At 45.8% G+C, this 22,135-nt stretch overlaps 1 protein-coding gene across 2 annotated transcripts in view; it reads right to left on the bottom strand.

The window, feature by feature from the left end:
- MEIS2 (Meis homeobox 2) overlaps positions 1 to 21,168 on the bottom strand; it is a 242,889-nt gene extending 221,721 nt beyond the window's left edge. For both annotated transcript variants that reach the window (XM_049790038.1, XM_049790039.1), the window contains exons 1-7: positions 21,058 to 21,168; positions 19,040 to 19,272; positions 16,936 to 17,077; positions 16,134 to 16,184; positions 14,889 to 14,939; positions 13,932 to 14,081; positions 3,009 to 3,123 (exon numbers count right to left, since the gene is read on the bottom strand). In XM_049790038.1, the coding sequence (XP_049645995.1) occupies positions 3,009 to 3,123; positions 13,932 to 14,081; positions 14,889 to 14,939; positions 16,134 to 16,184; positions 16,936 to 17,077; positions 19,040 to 19,272; positions 21,058 to 21,069 (754 nt within the window). In that variant the 5' untranslated portion in view covers positions 21,070 to 21,168. The remainder of the gene's footprint in view (positions 1 to 3,008; positions 3,124 to 13,931; positions 14,082 to 14,888; positions 14,940 to 16,133; positions 16,185 to 16,935; positions 17,078 to 19,039; positions 19,273 to 21,057) is intronic.
- Positions 21,169 to 22,135: the final 967 nt, after the last annotated feature.

Genomic DNA, 22,135 nt, shown 5'->3' with positions numbered 1-22,135 from the left:
CAAACTCCCTCCCACCCTCCCTCCCTTTGGCTGCTTTTAGCAAAAGAAATCAGTGAATTGAAAGTCTGGTTCATATTTATATAGTTTACTGCTAGGCATGTGCTGTTTGAAAGATACAGTAGAGTCGGGTTTTACATTTGAGCAAGGGTGTTTCTCACAATATTTTTAAATTCTGATTTTTTCCCCTCCTTTTGGTTTGCTGCAGAAATACTAAAGAGGAAAAGATGACCTTTCACCTCTATAACTGTAGCTCTCTCCTAGGAAGCCATAAAATGAAGTATTTTTAGGTTCCAAAGTAAAGATTCGTATGAATAATTTTAGTCAAATATTCACCAAAAGTATAAAGCAACATAAATGCATGTATTGTTTTATAGCATATGGCTATTAAAGTTTAATTTAAAATGTGTATGAAAACATTGTATTTAGTACAATTCATCTCTATTTTTTCTGTTTATCATAATTTGTTTTGAAATGGAATCGTTTTACAGTTTTCCATATGCCTATTGTGCTAATAAATTCTGAATAAGCAAGAAAACTCTTTCCTAAACTACAAACTTGGTTTCCCATGAAACAGTATAATATATTTAATACTAAGAACATAAATTCCCCTTTCATGCTTTCCATTATACATCAACCCTAAGATTGAACCTAGGATAAGCATATGTGATTTCAGTCAATATCTGTGTTGACTTTGCCCTGAAGCAGATAATTAATCTTTCCCACAGAAAGCTACTCTGGACAATTCTGTGGGACAAAATACTAAGATATCTTGAAAACATGTTTAAAAGACTAATGGGCCTGCATATGACAAAATGCACTCCAGTCTGGCCTTTAAAATTCAGATTCTCCTGTAAACACAGACACACAAATACACTTAAATGTGTTTTGGACTCACCCATAGTCAGGTAGGAAATTCGCCACACCAAAATATTCTGTTTCCTAGAAGTTGCGATTATTTTCTTTTGCCCCTCACACTTTAATGCAGTAAAATGACTAACTTCCCACGACTCTTACATCTAAGCTACCATGTCCATTCTTTAATCCCACAGAGATATGATTAAAGGAACAAAATCCTACAGGGATCAAATCCTTCAACATTGGATAAGTAGGGGAGGCTACCCACAACATAAAGACATTTGCATACTGTTCTTATTGAGTGGACCAGCCTCAGAGTGTTTCTTATTTCTGGCCCAAACCCAAGAAAACAAAAACACAAAAGACAAAAATAACAACAGTACAACTTTGTCCACTGCTGCAACTGGTCCCTGCTGCAAACTCCAGGGTATGCCTCTCTCCCTCCCCTTCGCTCTGGTCCTCTCCTGCTATCTCCCTTGCCATAACTCAACCAGCCCAACAGAACCAGTCAGTTTTAAATTTCAGTTGGGACCTTGGTGACCTGTTAATGAATCTACAGAGAGGAGAAAAACTCACTGTGTTGAGTTATGCCTGGTGTTGCTAGCTGACTTGGAGTCAGAAATGCTTGAAGCGTTAACGTAATTGCAAGAATGTGAAAAATGAAGCGCAGGGCTCCTGAGTGAAGTGAAAGGTCAAAGCGAGCCTCACACACAACAAGTCTTTGGAAGATAGCCTCATTAGACCATTAGGGCCACTCTGCTTTCTCTCCGCCTTTTTGGTACAATGTTTAAGGTGTTTTGTTTTTATTAACAGATTCATTTTGTCCTTCACGTGGCAGCATTGGGGGTTGTGGGAAACGGGGGGGGGGGGGGGAATCAATGCTCTAGATTTCACCACATCGAGAACTCCAACTCAGAGAGAGTGACCAGTTGAGCCACGGCACCACAGACCCACTTAGTCTATGTCCATGTTATCTTCAAACTGTCAACTAGTTTAGTTTCTTCATGTAGAATCTAAAGGGCCCAATCAAAATAGCATCTAAAGCCTAAATAGATGTAATTCTCAAATTCTTCCCCAATTTACAATCTGAGAGTATTCACTTCTATGTCATTTGCTCTGTGCTTAGATCCCTTCATAGTTAATGGCTTCCCAGAAAGGACATTTTCCTAGACTTTTCTTTAAATACCAGGGATCCAAAATTCATGGCCAGAAACTCTGAGGAGAAAAAGCACTCCACAATATCACCCTCCCCCTTTTAAATAGCATGAACGACTACAGCACAAGTTGTTAAACTGTCTTCTACTTAGAATACTCTCTAACGTTTAAATATTGTGACCATGAACATGGTCATAATAGAGATGGAATAATTCTAGGAGATCAGACACCATCTAATGTGAAATATTAAAAAGTAAAATCTATCTACTTTGCTGGCCCACGTTCCATAAGACATTGTCCTATAAACGACCCTTTGCCATCACAAGGTAACCCTACTGCTATACAATTGCTCTCCATGCATTAGGTGAGTTTGAAATGATGAAATTTATTCTAAATAACCCTAGACTTCCTTGTCATCTGCACTTAATGTAACCCTTGCCCTCCGATTATACTAATTTTTAAGATTCATGGCAAGAGTCACTATGTCAGCTGAATGGAAATGGGGAGAAATACTCTTAAGAATTTCAGAATTCATCTTTCCAAGATACAATTCCACACGCATTTGCACAGTGCTTCTAGAGCTGGTAAGCACAGGTGTTTGCACTGCAGATTCTCAAGAGGCCTCATTGCTGGATTTCAGAGAACTCTTCTACTTGATATTTCAAACCAAATATCCTATTGATAGTAGAATTCAAAACCACTACATCATTGCAACAAAACAGGTCTGTCATTCCACTTCTACACAGAAGTGTAGATAACCACATTTGTTAAAAGGATTGGCAGAACTAATCAATTATTATTATAATATCAACATAAAGACTAGACATCTCACATTAGATTTTTTTTCCTTAAGTAATGTAAGCTAGATGAGGGAATTGCTGTCTGGCTTTAAAAAGCTCCCTAGCCTGCCTCCTACCGACAGGGACACAGACGAACTAACCCCATGAAATAGTGGTGATCTCAGTCATACCGTTTTGCACAAATGCTTGACCTTTTACCTTGCTCACTGCTGTTGTCTCCGCTCTGGGAAGCGTGGCCACCACTGGAGGGCCCTGGGGTGCCCGCTGAGTGAGTGGATGTTGCATCATCGTGGTCTCGCCAAGATGCAGGATTCTGAGGTCAGGATGCCAAGGAATTGTTCCACAGTTACCATTTCCACCATCGACGAGGAGCCAAGAGGAAAGATGCAGATGAAAAAAGTATACGTATTAGTATTTGTTAAATCAAGCACATACCAATGCTACATTATAATATGTTAACTTTTGAGCAACAAAGAAAAAACAAAAACGAAAGAGTCTTTTCAGGGATTTTAATGAGGTTTTGTTTATATCAGTGTATACATCTGATTAAAGCTTGTTGAAATGACACTTAAAATATATGTATTTGGAAACTGGAGAGAGAGCACAGCTGGTTGGGTTGACATGGGCTTAATCCCTCTCAGGAATGATCCCTGAGTACAAAGTAAGCCCTAAGCACTACCAAGTGTGATCCATAGACAAACCCCCCCCCCCAAAAGTGCATGTTATAATAATAAACTGATACTCAATAAAGTTAATTTGGAGAAGGGTGGGAATTGATTGGATCACACCTGGCTATGAACAGGGGCTCTTCGTGGCTCTGTGCTCAGGAGTGATCCCTGGCAGTGCTCAAGGGAAAATATGTGACGACAAGAATTTAAAACAGAATCTGCTGCATGAAAGGCAAGGGTTTTGTCTCGTGTACTATCCCTGTAGCCTTCAATAAAGGTTTCTTTGGAGGCCACACCCAGCAGTGCTCAAGGATAACTCCTCACTCTCCACTTTAGGAATAACTCCTGGAAGGGATCAGGGACCATCTGGGTTGCCAGCAATCATCTCCTGGTAGGCCATGTGCAAGACACAAACCCCACCTGCTGTACTATTGCTCCACACCCAAACAATAAAATTAATTTTTAAAGTTAGAAAAAACTACTTATGACAATAAAAGCCATTCCTACGCATGCTATCTTAACTAGTGCATACCTTTCGAAGAAGTAGGTCCCAATGCTTTTGAGTATAGAAAACTTAAGATTGGTAACATCTATGAACCTCACAGAATTCCTTTAAATAATTAGAGGACTACGGAGATGGAAAGATAGTAGTGTGTAAGGATGCTTGCTTTGCATGTAGCTGACCCAGGTATGATCCCTGGTATCCCATCAAGTCCCTTGAGTACTGCCAGGAGTAATTCCTGAGTGCAGAGCTAGGAATATGCCCTGAGCACTGCTAAAACAAAATAAAAAAAAAAAAATCACGAATATGTGTGAGATAAGCCTTCCACACTGGAAGTTATCACTGATAATGCAACCTAATGGGTACAAAGATATTTTTTTGTTTGTTTTAGGTTTTGGGGTCATACCCAGCAGTGCTCAGGGGTTACTCCTGGCTGTCTGCTCAGAAATAGCTCCTGGCAGGCACGGGGGACCATATGGGACACCGGGATTCGAACCAACCACCTTTGGTCCTGGGTCGGCTGCTTGCAAGGCAAACGCCGCTGTGCTATCTCTCTGGGCCCGGGTATAATGATATTAATTCCTGCATTAGTTTCTAATGATAAATTTGGTTTTAATTTGGTTTTACACAAATTGCCAAAAAATATGAAATAGCTAAGACTGTTTAGCCATTGAATAAATTGGATAGAATATTTACTCAACTTCATGGAAGCTTTAAGTGCAGTGTTTTTCCCTGTAAAATATACTTATTGCAAAGAACAGGCCAGGCGAACTAAGAGTCATAGCTCATGCCATGTTACTGAGTGTATTCTTCTCCTGTTCCTCCTCCCCTTTCCTGATCATTCCCACTACCCTGCTGTTGCTTAAAGGAAAACAGGAATTCTAATGTACAGGAAGGACTTTATCAGCACCACATGAAGGCAGGCAAGAGATGGAATTTCCTCTGGCAGAAACAGAGTAGGAACAGTACATGAAACAGACCTGAAGGCCTGAAGGCCAGAGCTGCACACTTGTCACCTGTAAGCTATGACTTTGACTGTGTTCACAGAAAATTATTTTTATTTCAGGGAGTGCAGGGTGTGGGAAGGTGTGAGGGTGGGTTGGAGGAACAAGAAAGGAGGGAAGAGAAAAACATTAATCTCACAAAGAACACTATTTCTTTTAGGAATTAGACAGATTCGATTAGATAGATTAGAGTAGATAAGAATTTAGGTAAATTGGCATGCCTATAGACAACATGTAAACATCTTGACTACCTGAAAACAATCTTGCTGTATTGTCATTTTATATATATATATGTATATATATATATATATAATATATATATATTTTATCCAGGAAAAAAAATCAGCCTATCATTTTGTCAACATCAATACTATCACATACATGGAGAACATACAATTTTATCAAGAAACCTAGGTGAGATGAAATAAGGAACTATAATTATTCAGAACAACCACAGAAACCTGATGTTTCCCCTCAAAAGATCTGCTACAAAATGAGTACAAATTCCTATTCAACATTTTTGATAGATTAAAGTGACCTGAAGCTTGGTTGATAAATACCTGTATCAAATAATGCTATGGAGACTGCCATCAACCAAATAACTGATGCAACGTGAAAACCCCAAGCAGAAATTTTGTGACTGTAAATATCGTACAGGTATAGATCTTAAATGTTTTAGGATGTAGATTAGAGAATGAAGTTGAGTAGAATAAAACGAAAACCAAGTGGCTTTGCCGCCTGTTTTAAGACAAGGTTGTGCCTGTGATCTAAGTTAGAAACAACTTCAATAGTTTAAAGCTGGGACTGGAGAGATAGCATGGAGGTAAGGCATGTTTTGCCTTGTATGCAGAAGGATGGTGGTTTGAATCCCAGCATCCCATATGGTCCCCCGAGCTTGCCAGGAGCGATTTCTGAGCCCAGAGCTAAGAGTAACCCCTGAGTGCTGCCAGGTGTGACCCAACCCCCCCAAAAAAATAGTTTAAAGCTAAAAAAGGTAAACAGAATGCGGGGGTGGGGGGCTCTTCAAGTATTGCAACCTCTTTGGGTCAGCTGTTTGCCTGAAATAGTGAGAGAAAGCCCCCTAGAAGACTTAAAGAAAAAAGAAACAATAACATGACGTGAGTTGAGTCCCATAACAACCTGTCTAGATCCTAGATCCTTTCAAGAAATGCATAAATGGCACCACATTCACCTAAGCTAAACTTTTCAGTGTGAACTGCTCTGCAAGTGATGTTAAATTTATGAACTGCAGGCTTTTATTAAGCCAGCTGCTATAAAAGCTCCTTACCCCTCATGAAAATTACAATAATTAACCACTAACACCTCAACTATGTTTTAAGGCAAATGTCATCCAATAGCTATTATATAATCTTTCGAATAAAATTGGAGCAAGTCTTTCTGTTTGGGGAACTCGAGTGATTTGAACGGATGGTCCAGAAGGACTTTCTGAAACGGCAACTACTAGTTTGTCCCTAACAGTCAAACCTGTGCTGAATGTTAAAGGCAGGCTTCATTAATTTACAATTCAGTGTGTTTCTTTGAATGGGTTCCTAGAGGAGGTTTTCGAAAGTAAAGGGCCACTTGAGTGCTTGTAACTAGAAAAGCTTTTGGGCTCCTCCAAAAGAGTTGGGTCTTTGGTTTTGAACCCAGTCCTAAAATTTGCTCAAGGTCATTAACACACTGTTCCCTTTCCTCTTTCTATCCCTCAAAACCTTCCCTCTTTTGTTTCTTATATCCTTCAAAACTGCTCTTCTAAAAGGTAGCAGAGGTCTCTTTTTCCAGAACAGCTTGAGTATAATGATCTAGTCTCAAAGTCTGACCCACAAAAAGGAATCCCATGCTATGCATCTAACTTTAAAGTCCAGAAAATAAATAGATCCCTCAAGTTGTGAGGAATTGCCCCAGAGTTCTTATTCAGCTATTCAAATGCTGACACTCTAGTTACTAGAAACTATTACCTCTTTTAGTCATGAAAAAAAAATTGTGAACTACACAAATAAAATATAATCTATTACCTAGATAGTTTTTTTCCTTAGATTGAAATAATTGTTTGCATCAAAGTTCCTTTCTTCTATTTAATTTTTTCTCCTGAGAATGTACTTCCAAGTTTTCATCCTTCAGAAATAACTGTCTGGATTCAGCCAAATTATCGGCAGAAGTTTAGTGAATTTTGAAACCAAAGTGATGCACGTAAAGTTAGTGACATCCGCCTAAATAGAGACATGCTCAGTGAGCTTGCATGTGGCTACGTGTGCAGGTAAAGGCATCCATGAGAACATAACCCTGTTCTCCACCAAAAGTATCACAAAGACACCCGAGGGCAAAGAGTGAACATGTTCCTATTCCCGGTGGCTTTAATAACTGGGAGTCAAAGATGGAACTCTTCATGCTCTTGCGTAATTGCGTTAAAGAGCAGTGTTAGCAGGAGAAAAACAGTGAAGACTGAGTGAGGCACAATAGGAGGAGATGGAAAATAGATACAAGAAGCTGGGTCTCCTGGGGCAGTATTTTCTATTTGCTGGGCTACAGACTCACAGCTGATAATGCGAGTTGTAATTAATATAAAAGCAGGAGACAATATGGGGAGCGCTTGTAGTCGTGGGGCCACAAGAGATCAGGCTGCGGCTGGCTCTATTGCTCGTTTACACGCAGCTTTCCCTAGAAAACACAATTCTGTCAATGATTTCTCCCTTGGAAGTTAAAAAAAGATCGAATGATTTACCACTCTCATTGAATCTTGCTAGATCTAGGAAACAGCATACATAGAGAGAAGAGGAGTCTCTGGACAGAGGAAGACATCACTTGTGCACCCTTTTGTTGAGGTTGCAGAAACAGGAAAAAAATGACACATTTAACACCCTTATGTCACTTCAGGGAGGGTCTGGCTACAGAAAAGGTAACTTAAGTTCGGGAGAATGGGAGGCATTTATTTCCCTGTTCAAATGACTACACAGCTCATGATTCTTTCAGTGTGGATGAAATAAAGTATGAAAACAAGGAAGTAAAAAAATGCAAGGGTTTCTAAAGAACCACAGGAATAACTGGGGCAATAGCAAGCTAGTTGTTCTCAAAGGGGAGGGGTACAGAGGTAGAAAGCCAAACTCCACACAAGCACTACCTGAAAAAGACTGGACAACTCATCTTTGGCTGCAAATGAAAAGGTGATTCCCTAGATGTGGCACAAGGGAAGCGAGTGTTAGATTGGAATTACGACTCTGGGGTGCTATGCTGGTCACGTGACTTGAGCATTCAATTCTCTGGACTGGTTTCCTTTATCCTTTAAAATTAAGTACTAGACGAGAGCATCTCTAAGATCACTTTCACTTATTTCCATTAGCAAAATAAGTAAGAAAAAGAAAAACCTTCAACAAAATTTTTGTTGTCTGGGCATACACACAGAAGCATAATCTATAGCACCACGCCAAAAAATATGAAGTTGGGATGCAAAGTACTTTAGAATACATGTTTGTAGGTAAAATTAAAGGTAGACATACAGGAAGATATTTTAATCATCAAAGTGCACGGGAGACTATGGTGACTCAATATGTGTATGTAACAAAAGTTAAATACGCCTGTGTCAGGACACATCAATTAAAATGAAGTTAGTGTCCTATGACAGAGGAGGTTTTAACTCCTATTTATTATAATGCAAATATATTTCTAAAACTAGAATTAAGAATCCTATCCTGAGATATTCAAGTTTAAAAAGTGAAAATGATTAATGCTATTGCTTGAAATATATGTAGGTATTTGAACTCTGTCATGGGAAAGCTGGCAGAAAAGTTCAGAACTGGGTGTGCTTTCAGATTATGGACTTATTTAAAAATGTAAATAGAGCTAGGGTCTTTATTTAAAATTGTAAATAGATCCAGGGTATTTCCCTCAACTCCACACTATTAAGCTTTCGGGCAAAGTGGCAAGTACCCTTGCAAATTATTTCTTCCTTCTTTACAAGAGAGAAATATCTAATATTGCTGATATACTGTCATGTTATAAAATGTCTCATAATTTTGTGGAATTGGGGGCGATTAGGACACACCCAATGGTACTCAGAGATTACTCTTGGTTCTGTGTTCAGGAGGCATTCTTGGTAGTAGTTGATCCACATGCAAAGCAAATGCCTCAACCCATCTACTATCTCTCCACTCCTTCCATAACCTTGAATTGTGAAGAATATGCCACAGGACATTTCGTGTAAGAGCACACAAGAAAGTGAATTTTTATAAATATCAAAATTTTAATCTGACAGTGAATGTAGCTGCCAGGTATACCTTCACTTAATTTTATCTCATTGCAGTTAAACTGAAAACACACTGCAACTGTACTAACTCTGATTTAAATTAATAGCCTCGTGTGAAATTACCAAAAAAAAAAAAAAAAAAGCACAATTGCCCAAATCATGCAAAAAAAAAAATAATAATAATAAGAGAACACACAGGGCTGCATCTCCTTGAATTGATTAGCAGAACTTAGAGATAGAACTTTCCCAGAATGGGTCTCCAGAGGCCTTAGATAACACACCATAAAGTCTAATCTTCCACTAGAACCTAAGAAACTATCTGATAAAATAAGTAATTCCTATTATTAATACTATGATCAAATCCCATTATTTGCCCCTTCATATTCAATAAGCTTCTCCCAGCTTGCTCCCAGCTCCCGTCAAGATTTTTCAGGTAGTAACACAATTTATCTATAGACCCTCAATGGGACTGCCAGGACAGAGGTTCTGGGAAATTTATCCTTTGATTTAACCCATTAGAAAAAAAGAACTATATAGAAGTTAAAAAATAAAAAAGCTCTGATATATTCACAGATGCAAAAGAAAATACCTGCATATCTTTATATAAATTGTAACTTCAACAAAGAGACTAACATAATTTTTCTTGTATTAAACTTGCTATAAATAGTCTATTTTAAGGCACCTGTCATTAATTGTTAATAAACACAACTTTATTTTCTTTCCAGTGCTTAATTCATTCAAGAAATAAAATGTAACTTCTTATGGATATTAGGGGGAAAAAAACAATGTAAGTGTATGATTTTCAGAAAAACAGACTTAGATCAGACCATATGTCAAATGAATATAATTTAATTTGTCTAAACTTGATCTAATGATAGGCAATGTATTTTTCCAAATAAATAAAAAAATCCTATTTATCTAGAGTAGATAAATAATAGCATTTAGATCTAGAGTAGACCTAAAAATAAATAAAACTTGTCCAAAAATAATATGAATCTCATATATTACTCAAAGATATTATAAACTACAAAAGTGTAATTATTTCACAAGTTTCCAAGTTCAAACTTAAAATAGAATTAATGTATTTATTATTTTAAACATGATAAATTTGAAAATTTGGGAGATTTATCATGAACTACAGCTGTCAAAAGTTATGCTTATGCTTTGAGCATCATATTTTCTTTTAATATGCCAAAGAAAACTATATTGCTGTTTTCTGTCTGTAGCAATTACTCTTAGAAGAGTATAAACTAAAATACAGTCGATATTTCCACTAAGTATTTGTCCTAGCAAAACAGTAAACAACGTTATAATAAATTTCATATTTTATTTAATTCATACATCCTTTTATCATTATCCCCATCATGTTTTTCAATAATAAATGAACAAGTTCCATATCTTCACTGAATGTAACATGGGAAGTGAGATATTTGCAGTCTTAATACTATGTTCCCTCAGAATATTAACGTAAAACCATAGAATAAGAAGCATCAATCAACAGCCTGATTACTAAGTAATAGCATATAAAACTTATTCTTAAAAGTCTGCCAGAAATAACTTGCTTTCGAGGCATTTGTATCAGTGACTTTTATTTATTCTTTTTCAAATTTCTTAATCAGAAAATTGAGAGCTATTTCGATACCCAGTATTTTGCTCTTGAGGCTTTTCTGTTTTCCACTACCCCAAATTACACACTTTTTCTTTTTCACTCTCTCTCATTGCCCATTCCTTTCTTAGACGCACACACATACTCTCTCTTTCTTTTTCTCTCTCTCTCACACATATTGTATCTTGATACCACTTAATAAGAATAGAGGTGTATGTGTTTTGGGGGTGTCAAACAGCTGTCACAAACTGTCACCTCCACAAGAGAAACCTTGGCACACAACAAATTAAACTACATTTCTTTTTTAGCTGTCATTATTCATAGCCAATAAGTTAAAATGCTCTCAGCATTTCATGTGCAAATAAACAGTGAGGAAGCACAGTAGATCAGAATAGTGGGCCAACAGATAAAGCAGGGAAAACAACCGCTGTCTCATCCTTCTGAAGTGGCTCATCATCACCCTTGCACCAGTGTGCACCAAATGAGATCCAGCCTGGGGCAATGTATTAAATATGCATATCAAAGCAAATGAAAAAATAAACCTGGAGATTCAAATTGGGCACATTTATATGCCGAAAATGTCCCACTTGTATCACTCTCAGGTAGTGGTTCTGTGGTGTTTTTGCCTTTTTTGTGGCTGGGAAGTTGAAGGAGGGTCTACTTACTGAAGAGACAGAAGCCTAAGAAGATAGGGAGGCCTGGACATGGAGAAAACCAATACCCCTTAGCACAAAATGATCAAAAATGGTGAAAACTCTCCAAGGTTTTCTCTCATCTTCTGCCCACAATTCAAGTCTGAGGCAAACCTCACCACTTCCCACTCACTGTGCTGGTGGGACGAATAAGTACTTCCCTTCAAACAAATAGCAGGGGGCTAAAAGAAAAACGTTTTAGTTGAGACCACTAGGAAATCAGTCTTTAAATTAGAATGCCCAATGAGGTGGCAAACCCTCATGGTTGAAAATAAATCAGTAGTCCCACGGACTTGATTGAGGACTGAAACAGGAAGGACAAAGGTTACTCCAAACAGCTTCCTCTATCTGGGCTCTTCTATGAGCTCTTCATCAGCCTGCTCTAATCCCATATATCCCCTTGGAAAACAGTTGTCAAGCTCTTCTGCAAAAACCAAAGAGTTGAGTCTCCTGGAAAAGTTCTGAGAAAAGCTTTTGTCTACAGACAACTGCCAACATCTCATTTCACAAACCATGTACCAGGTTGCTTCCCATTCTCCCATCAAGTGTAAAATGCATATGAATTTAGAAAGAGAAAGCCATGAAAATAAACAAGTAAATAAGAAAAACAAACATATTTAAGGTCGTGTCATGCCTCATGGACCACAATCGTGGTTCACACAGCAGCCGCCAGTCAGCAAATACATTTTCCATAGCTGTTGCACAATCCTTTTGATTTTGTCTAAAACTTACACAAAGAGCCCCCCCCCCAAAGTTACCCCCACCATAAGGAAGAAGCAAAGAACCAAGATAGGCACGGGAGTTCTCAAGGCCATAGTATTTATTCTGTCTCAGAAATGAACATCAGAATTAAAGATTTCATCTTCATTCTCCTTTATTTTTTTTAACTTTTGTTCTTAGGTTGACTTTCCATACAGTGCAAAGGTTAATTGATAAGTACATTATTCTTAGAAACATTTCAGGATGAGTATGGCGTAAGGGAAAACCCTACTGAAGTTTCATTCTCAAATCATCTCAATTCATTCCTTTTAATGTCCAGGAGTGGGAGGGGACTTGGATGGGGGGGGGGGGACGACTGTGGGTTGGTGGTAAAGATACCAACCGCTTCAAGCCTCTACCAACTGCTTCTAGCCTCTACGCCTGTTTAACTCTGCAGTGTTAAATTACTATCTCAGCCATCGAGTTATTAGGTTATAGCCTATATCATTTAGGGTGTGAGTTCAATTGAATGTGCTCTATAAACACCCTGTCCCCCACCCCCAGGCTTGAGTTCCTATAAATAAATTGCTGTTCACACCCACTCTTTAACCTCCCCACTCTTGCCTTCCCTACCAGCTGCAATCTTTCTTCTCTTTGCTTCTTTTTTCAAATTTTCAGTCTCACTACATATGCTTTTTTTTTTTTTTTAAGCATCAGACTTACTAGATCAGTTCCAAAATAGGATTAAAAACAGAGAGAATAGAAAGAAATTTCCCTTCCTGGCCTGACATACATACATACATACATAGTCTTTCCTTACTCCACTCTCAGTCCTCATTCACCAACTGTTAAAAGTGTTAAAATTCAACCACTAACCTATGGTTACTCAATCACAATTCCCTTCAGCTTTCTGTAATACATTGTTAATAATTGTTTCATCAAGGTTACTGTCTTTTATTATGAAGATGCTTCAGGCACTTGGCAGCAAGTCCATATTCTGACAAAGAGTTTCTGTAGAGCAAAAGCACTGAGAACTGTAACGCATTCACTCCTTTTCTTTCTAATGCAATGCAAGATTGCCAATGATTCTCAGGATTGTCATCTCTGTGAGAGTGCAGGAAATCAATCCTCACTCCATCCTCTCTTTGACTCTAGCTCTCTCTCTCTCTCTCTCTCTCTCTCTCTCTCTCTCTCTCTCTCTCTCTCTCTCTCTCTCTCTCTCTCTCTCTCTCCCCCTCCTCTCAGTCCTATCCAGTTAGCTGTCTGACTTCTCTCTCTCTCCTACTGTATAAAGAAAGTTCAGAAGCGAAAAAGACATTAGTCACCAAATCAAACAACTTGCTAACACCAAAGCAGCCAAATCCAGGAAACTTTCCACATGAAAAGCACAAAACATTCTACCAACTCTGGCTTTATTTCTTCATTTAATTTTTTTCCACGTGATGTCCCTTTTACTCTCCACATAAATAGAGAAGGAGCAGTCAAGTATCAGGAAATGGGAGGAAAGGGTATGGCAGAGGTAGGGAGCAATGGACCCCCAAAGATCCCAAGTCCCTCAAAAGATAAAACATCCAGTAAAGCTAGAAGTCACACACACACACACACACACACACACACACACACACACACACATTCTGGTAGGTCGGTTGGGTTGTTTCCCCACAGCTTGGGCCAGTGTCTTAATAGAATGCTAAATGCTTACAGACTTACATGGTCAGCAAGATTGGTGGAGGAGCCCGAAAGTTCTTCATGATCTGACTTGGAGCTACCGTCTCGTTCATCAATGACGAGGTCGATGGGCATTTTCCCCTTCAAACAGCTAATGTACCGGTGGCAGAAGTTATCACACAGTTCGTGAACCTACAGGGAGAGTCATTGAGGAGGGGTCAGCTTAGCCAGTTGTTGCTGTTAGTATTGCTTTGTTTCATCTTTAAAGGGAAAAACACCAGATTCTGTGGTTAATCTAGAAACAGCAACTGCATGCTTTCTTCCCAACTAACTCTAATTCTCGGGTATAATAGTTGAAGTCTAGGAAACAATAGAACAATTGTTGCAGTAGATATTATGCTCCAGAGACTTCCCTGAGCAACAAGTTACATACAATAAAGAGAGAAATGGCAGGACTGGAAATAACGGGTTCAAACTGGGAGTCCAGGGAGGAAAAGCCAATTTGACAATGGCATCCAAACGTTAGAATGCTGCAACTGGGCACAGGATTAGCATTTTCCGTTCAATAAGCCGGTAGGATTGTACGTTTCCAGGGGAAGGTGGTTGAACTCGGAGCAAAGCAAAGACACCCCAGAGAGGATGAGTTTCGCCGCTTGCACCTCATGCGTGCTCTGGGCCGAGGGTGAGTGGCGTTAATAAAGACACACGCAGGCTGAATGTCCAGTCACACAAACGGTTTGATGCATTTCCAAACAATCCTGCATGCTTGAGGGGGAAAGAGAATGAGGGGGAGGGGCCACTGGGAAGAAAGGACGGTCTAGATTTACCCATCCTCCGAGCTCCTGGAGGGTCTGAGCAAGGAGCAAGCTGAGGCAGACTTGGTGACAGGGAGCCCCAAATCTCCAGGTGTTCATTTCCTCACCAGGAGTTTTTACTAGAAATCTCCCAGGCCCATTGGGGCGAGTGGATAGTAAACAGGGATTGGCATTTACTGCTTACCTTTTCTAATTCCAAGAGATGAAACCTTAATACTTGTATTGCTTGAATCATCTGCAAGAAAAGTGCAAAATGTGTGGCTGAGGTCCCGAATGGAATGAAGAGGCCAGGGGAGAGGGTTGGGGACAAGGACCAGGCAGGTGGCCCAGCTCTCATCATCAAGGAAGCCTCAGAAAAGCCGCGTGATTGCTGATCACCTCTGCCTCACTGGCTACCGGCTAGGCATCTGAATCAACCTGAGCCCAAGCATGTGATTTCTGGTCTCCACCACCTCCACCACCACCACCACCACCACCACCACCACCATCACACACACACACACACACACACACACACACACACACACACACACACACACCACCCCAAGCATGTAATTTCTGGTCTTCACCACCTCCACCACCACCACCACCACCACCACCACCACCATCACACACACACACACACACACACACACACACACACACACACACACACGCACACACACGCACACACCCCACCCCACCCCACCCCACACACACTCCAGTTCTCTGTGATCTTGGTAAGGGCTAAACTGCAGGAGGGTCAGGCCATCTCTCTGAGCCAGGGTGCTCTTTAACCCTCTCCTCCCTGGACTGACCTCAGGTCTTGGGATTTTTGTTATTGTTATTGTTATTGTTTTTGTTTTTGAAATTCCCTTCTCCTTCTCCGGAGAGAGCTTTTCAGAACTGCACACCCCGAGAAAGCCCTCCTTCCCAAAGAAGGAAATACTCCAGATGAATGGGGAGGCAGGCTTTTCAAAGAGGATTTAAGGACTTTTAATATTGAAATGGTGCAAATTAGCAAGAGAATCGCACCTAAAAGTGGCCTGCGCTGGCCTGCCCCTCACCTCCCCCCTCCCTCGCCCAGCCTTCCTTCCACCCGCCAGCAGCGACTTCCTTCGGGGTAGCAGCCCGAGGCTCAGCCGCCTGCCCAGGCAAACAGAGGAAATAACTCACTTCTCCAAGCTCGCCTGGGGGCCGAGTCCTGGGAAGCAACCCCCGGTAGGCGCTCCCGGTTGGAGCCCTCGGCGCCCGCTGGGACCTGGGCTACAGCTTCCCGGGTCGCCCTTCGGCATGGCCCACCTGGCCCTCTGTGCCATCCCTGGAGCCGGCTTTAAGCTATTCCAAGGGGGCTCCTCCGCTGAACCTCCCCCCAAATCTTGGCAGGGGAGAAAGGAAGGCGGGTGCCGGAAAGTCAGGTTGTGCGAAGGCCAGAAACAGGGCGCCTTACCAAATTGTCCAGCTCTGGATTTGAGGAGAAAAGTGGCTTTTCGGCCCGAACCTAGAAGAAAGGAGCAGGAGGGAAAGTCGGCATGAAGGAGTCCTCCATAGGAATAGAGGGCAAACTCTGCGACTCCACTTGGACCGTTTGAAGGGGGTTCGAAAAGGAGGAGAGGCAAAAAGGGATTTGGGTCACTGCGTGAAACCAACTAGTGCTTCCAAGCATGGGAGCTGCCGAAAGGAAATCAGCTTCTCGGCCCTCTCAAGGGGTCCCGGGAACCACTAAACTGCAGTAGGGAATTCCAGGAGGTTCCCTGCGCCTCTGAACGGCCCGTAGTGGGGGGCCGGGACGGGGGAAGCAGCGACGCTTGGGCTCCCTCGCCCCCTGGCCCAGCGAGACCGCCCGGAGAGGCGCCCAGTTTCCTTCCCTCCCGGGCACAGGTCCCTGCCAGCCCCGCTCGCCCCTCCACCCCGATCCTTGTGCTAGTAGCTGCAGGCAGGAGAAAAGGCCAAGCCCCAGATTAGGGGCAGGTCAGCTTTAATTCGAGGGTCGAGTCCCAGTATTCCTGGCTGGGGGGGGGGGGAACAAACACCCATATTTATCTCAGCTTGCAATAATTCGCCTGCAGGCTGAGGGGTGGGGAGAAGGCCCCGAGCGGAGCTAGGCCTGGGCCTGGGGAGGTGGGGTGGGGGCTGATCTGATCTGAGGGGGGTGTCCCAGCCTTTCCCTTCCCCTTCTGGGGGCCAGCTGGGAGGCGAGGGGAGAGGGCCGCCGGCGAGCAGAGCGAGGGGGTCGGGAAGGGCGCCTGGACCTGCTTGGCGAAGACGGCGATGTCCTCGTTGAAGGAGTCGGAGGAGCAGACGTCGCCGCCAGCCACGCCAGGTTCCCGGGGAGTGCAGGTCGCCAGCTCGCACTTCTCAAAGACCAGAGCTAACAGAGGAAACAACGGGTGCCTAACGGGCAGCGCCACGCAGAGACACACACACGGGAGGGAGACGGGTGCAGAGGGAAGGAGCAAAACTGTAATCAACAAGTTTGGAGGGTTTGCTTTCCTTCTCTACTACCGCAGGCACGCACCCTCTTTTCACCAGCCCTTTCTTTCTCTCTCTCTCTCTCTCTCTCTCTCTCTCTCTCTCTTTCTTTCTCGGCCAGCCGAGCCTGGGCTACAAACAGAAAGGAAACAGGCTGGGCCCTTTCCCTCCGGGTAGGGAGTCCCTCAGATCTGGTCACTCAGAGCAGTACACACACAAACACACACACACACACACACAACACACACACACACACACACACACACACACACACACACACACACAACCGCCCCAGCCCTGCCGCCCGCCAAGCCAGTAAGTCAGTAAGTAGAACCTTCCTGGGAAGGCCCGGGAGGGAAGGCCTGGGACACCCGGACCCCCGACCCACTCCCCCCATGGGACAAGAGGCCGCAGAGCCAAGGACCAACCACCCCTGCGACCTGGCCCTGACCTCCCCAGAAAGAAGCAGCAAGGGAACATGTTTTCAAAATCGTCTTCCAGCCACTGGCAAAGGGGCTTCTCTGCAAGGCCCAAGGCGTCACCTTGCAGGCACCCCAAGGGCGCTTCTGGAGGCGCGGAGTGTTCCTGGGACGCCCTGCGGCCTCCTCCTGCCTCTCAAACTTGTTGGCTGGGTCCTGGCTATGAAAGTCTGGGCATGAGGGCCAACGTCCTAGGAGGTGGAACGCTGCTGAAGCGCTCGCTTCCTTGCAAGGACCACATTTGCAGCAGGCAAAAATACTAAAAAACGTAGTGTTCAAACTTGGAAGGGTGCAGGGAGGGAGCCTGCCCTTTGTGTTTCTCTTTGGGATGCTGGCGGCTTCTGGCTTCAGGCTCAGTCTTCAGGCAGTTTACTGACTGTTCCCTGCCCTCGGCAGCCCTCCGGCTCTCCCCCACTTTCCCCGGCCCGGAGAGCCCCGAAGGCCTCCGCTTGGAGCGTGCAGCCGCCTGCTGCTCCGAAGCGAGTTCTCCACGGACAGAGAACCATTTGCAGCCTCTCTCCCAGCCCGGCCCGGCCTCGCAGCAGCAAAAGCGCCTCGGTGCAAGCAAGCCAAGCCAGAGGTCCCTTCCACCCCGCTGCACTCCAAGGTCTGCCCCCTTTATTTACAAGAGAATTAAGAAGTGGGTGATTAGGACTTCCTGGCCGCTGACCGAAGCAAGCCCAGATTCCAGCCCAAGCGACTTGTAGTGACTCCCAGACTCAGTAGGAAACAGAAGAGAAAGAGGAAAAAAAAAAGAAAAGTTGCTTTTCATGGGCAGGAAACTTTCTCCTTCATCCAGGCCCTGGGAGGAGCAACCCCGAGTTCTTTTTGGCCTGGGAATTCCGTCCTTGGGGACAAGGTCCTGTGAACTCTGACTCGAGGGGACTGTGGAGTCTGGGGTGACGGGGCCACGGTGGTGAAGCAAGGAAACCATATCTATCTTTTAGGGATCTAACAGTGCAGGGACCCAAGAGCAGGCACCCCCTCCATTCGCTGTCCCTTCTTCCCAATAGTCTAAGGACCCAAGAGCAGGCACCCCCTCCATTCGCTGTCCCTTCTTCCCAATAGTCTAAGGACCCAAGAGCAGCCCCCACCCTTATCCCGTCCTTCTAACAAACAGTCTAGAGACCCAAGAGCAGCCCCCTTGTCTAAGACTGTCCCTTCTTGCTAAGGCAGGGGAGTTCCCCACCCCAAAAGCAGAAACAACTCCTCGCTGTCCCCCGCCTGCACCCCTCCTAGGCCCCCCAGCACCCAAACACACGCACACCCACACACCCCACGGAGTCCGCACTGGCACGCACACTCTCGCTCGCACTCACACCACGGTGGGTGTCTGTGGGTGGGTGGGGTGGGGTGGCGGGGAGGGGCAGGCCCAGGGCCGGTGCAGGCTCGGGCTTAGGCTCACCCGTAGATCGCGTCCTTGTCCCGCTTCAGGGCGTCGTTGACAGCGGACCCCATGCTGGCCGGCATGACATTGGGGTGCGGGGCGTGCGCGCCGTAGTGCTGCGTGGCGTGGAGCGGCGGCCCGTGGTTCAGGTGGTGAACCGGGGGGATCGGCCGCGGCGCGTGGGGGTCTCCGTACATGGAGGCAGGCACTCCTACTCCGTCCATCCCGCCGTAGTGGGGCAGCTCATCGTACTGCGTGCGGGCCCGGCAAGAGGGAGGGGGCCAGGAGGTGAGACAGAGACAGAGAGAGAGAGACAGAGAGAGAGACAGAGACAGACAGAGAGACAGAGACAGACAGAGAGAGACAGAGACAGAGAGAGACAGAGACAGACAGAGAGACAGAGACAGACAGAGAGAGAGACAGAGACAGACAGAGAGACAGACAGAGAGAGAGAGAGAGAGAGACAGAGACAGACAGAGAGACAGAGACAGACAGAGAGAGAGAGAGAGAGAGAGCGCAGGGGAGGCCGGGGATGGGTGGGATGGCAAAGAGGGGTGCGGGGTGAAATGCAAAGAGTGGGAGAGGGAGAGCGGGATAGAGGAGAGCAAGGAAAGGACAGGGGAGAGGAAAGAGAGAGACAGAGAGTATGTGGGTAAAAAAGAACAGAAAAGAAACACCAAGTCAGAAAGGGGCAAAAAAGGAGGGACACGCACTAAACGAGCGAGCGAGCGAGCCAGCGAGCGCGCAACCGGCCTAGACAACACCAGGGACTTAGTTGGTTGAAAGTTGGGCGGGGGGGGGGGTCACTAATATTGTTTGTTGTTGATGTTGCCGCACATTTCAAAAGGCAAAAGCACGAACCGGGAGCAGCATTCGGAGCAAGCAGGGGAAAGGGGTCCAGTAGGGAGGTGAGGGCGGACGGAGGTGGAAAACCGAGAAGGCCCCAGGGTGGCCCGAGGCGGAGGCGGAGGCGGCAGAACCCTGGGCAGCCGCTGGCGACGGGGTCTGGGAAGAGGGTCGGAGGAAGAGAGAGCGAGAGAGAGAGAGAGAGAATGAGAGAGAGAATGAGAGAGAGAGAGAGAGAGGGAGAGGCAGCCGCAGCTCCCACCCCGGGCCCCCCTGGGCCTCCTCGGGAGAGGCTCCCATAAATCAGGGGGCGAAAAAGCAGGCGAATAAAGCTGAGAGAGAGAGAGAGCGAGAGAGAGAGAGAGAGAGAGAGAGAGAGAGAGAGAGAGAGAGAGGGAGAGGCAGCCGCAGCTCCCACCCCGGGCCCCCCTGGGCCTCCTCGGGAGAGGCTCCCATAAATCAGGGGGCGGAAAAGCAGGCGAATAAAGCTGAGAGAGAGAGAGAGAGCGAGAGAGAGAGAGAGAGAGAGAGAGAGAGAGAGAGAGAGAGAGAGAGAGAGAGAGAGAGAGAGAGAGAGAGAGAGAGAGAGCAGGCTCGGGCAGAGGGGCAGAGAGAGGAGGGAGCGGGGCAGGCTGGAGGTAGTGCTCCCTCCCCGGAGGAGGACGAGGAGGAGGGGGAAGAAGGCGAAAAGTTACCAGGAACATAATCTGGCCGCGGGTTCCCCGATCCCGGTCAGTGCGGAGGCAGAAAGCGGCCGCCCCGGCTCGGCTCGGCTGGGCTGGGCTCGGCTAGGCTGGGCTCGGCTGAGCTGGGCTGGGCTGGGCTGGGCTGCAGCGGCCCCGGCAAAGGCGGCTCCGACGCAGCCCGGCAGCCGCAGCAGCAGCAGGAGAGCCGGGGCGAGGGTGCAAGCTCGCAAGCAGCGGCGAGACGAAAGCGTGCGGGCTTGCACACGCACACACGCGCACACACGCGCGCAGACACTCACCGTGCACACGCACTCGCCGCTCGCTCGCTCGGCGCTGGGACGAACACGCGCGCCCGGACACGCACACACGCGCGCACACACACACACGCGCGCACACACACACACACACGCACGCACGGGGCCGGCTTGGGCCGCGGCGTCGCTGCAGGCTGCAGGCTCCGGCTGGGGGCGGGAGCGGGCCGGGGCCGGGGTCCGAGCCACCTACCCTTTGCGCCATCGGGCCTGGCTCCGGGCGCCGCCGCTCCGGGACGCGGCTGCCGTCTGCGGGGGGTCCCAGGCCGGGCGGGGCGCGGGCCGATTCCAGAAAAGTGCTCGGGGCTGGTGCAGACGCGAGGTCCTTCCTTCCTTCCTTCTTTTTTTTTTTTTTTTTTTTTTAATTTTATTATTTGTTTAGTTTTTGTTGGTCTGGCTTTCTTTTTTTCCTTTTCCAAACCAAAGCGACTTGTCCCAATTCTCCACTCCGGGCTGGCGGGTGAGCTCCGGTCCAGGCGAGACCACGAAGGAGACTTTGGGTTTTTGTTTTGTTTTTGTTTTTTTTGTTTTGTTTTGTGTGTCCCTCCAGGGATATTTCTTCTTTGGCTGCTTTTTTCCTTTTCCTCTTCTTCTTCTTCCTCCTCCTCCACCTCCTCCTCCTCCCTCCTCCCCTCCTCCTCCTCCTCCTGTCCGGTCCTCCTGGCCCCTTTGGCTCTCGGCTGTCCCTCAGTTAGAAGAAATCGAAAAGGGAAAAAGAAAGGGAACAGCAGAAAAGCTGAAGGCGAAGCCCGATCGTCTGTCCTCTGGTCCGCCCGTCACCGAGCCGCCCGGCGTGGACGGGCCCCGGCGCGGAGGCTACGCGCGGCCCGTGGGCAGTCCGCCTGGAAGCCGAGAGCCGCGTCGCATGGCTGTCAGTCAGTCGTCAGTCAGTCAGTCAGTCGGGGGTGTCAAGGTGGGGAGGAGGAGGGATGCGGGAGGAGGAGGAGGGTAGGAGGAGGGAGGCAGCGAGCCCGTTTTTTCCTCCTCCTCTGTCTCTCTCTCTCTGCGTGTCGGTCTCCGTCTGTCTCTGGAACAACTAACTCCGCGAGGGGTTCGCGGCGTCTCGCAGGTCTCCGCCCCCTCGCCCCCCGTCAGCGCGCGGGTCCCCTCTCTCCCTCTCTCTCTGTCTCTCTCTGTCTCTGTCTCCGAGTCTTTCAAGTGGCCTTGCAGAGAGAGGGAGGGGGGGCTCGAGGAGAAAAGGAAAAAAAAGGAAAGGGAGGAAATGGAATAGTTTGCAGGAAAAATGAAACGTGGAGTTTTGCAGGAAAAAA

Source organism: Suncus etruscus, chromosome 16 (assembly GCF_024139225.1).
Source record: "Suncus etruscus isolate mSunEtr1 chromosome 16, mSunEtr1.pri.cur, whole genome shotgun sequence".
NCBI classification, from domain to species: domain Eukaryota; kingdom Metazoa; phylum Chordata; class Mammalia; order Eulipotyphla; family Soricidae; genus Suncus; species Suncus etruscus.
The sequence above is the reverse complement of the archived record's forward strand: the minus strand, read 5'-3'. Positions and strand labels throughout refer to the sequence as shown.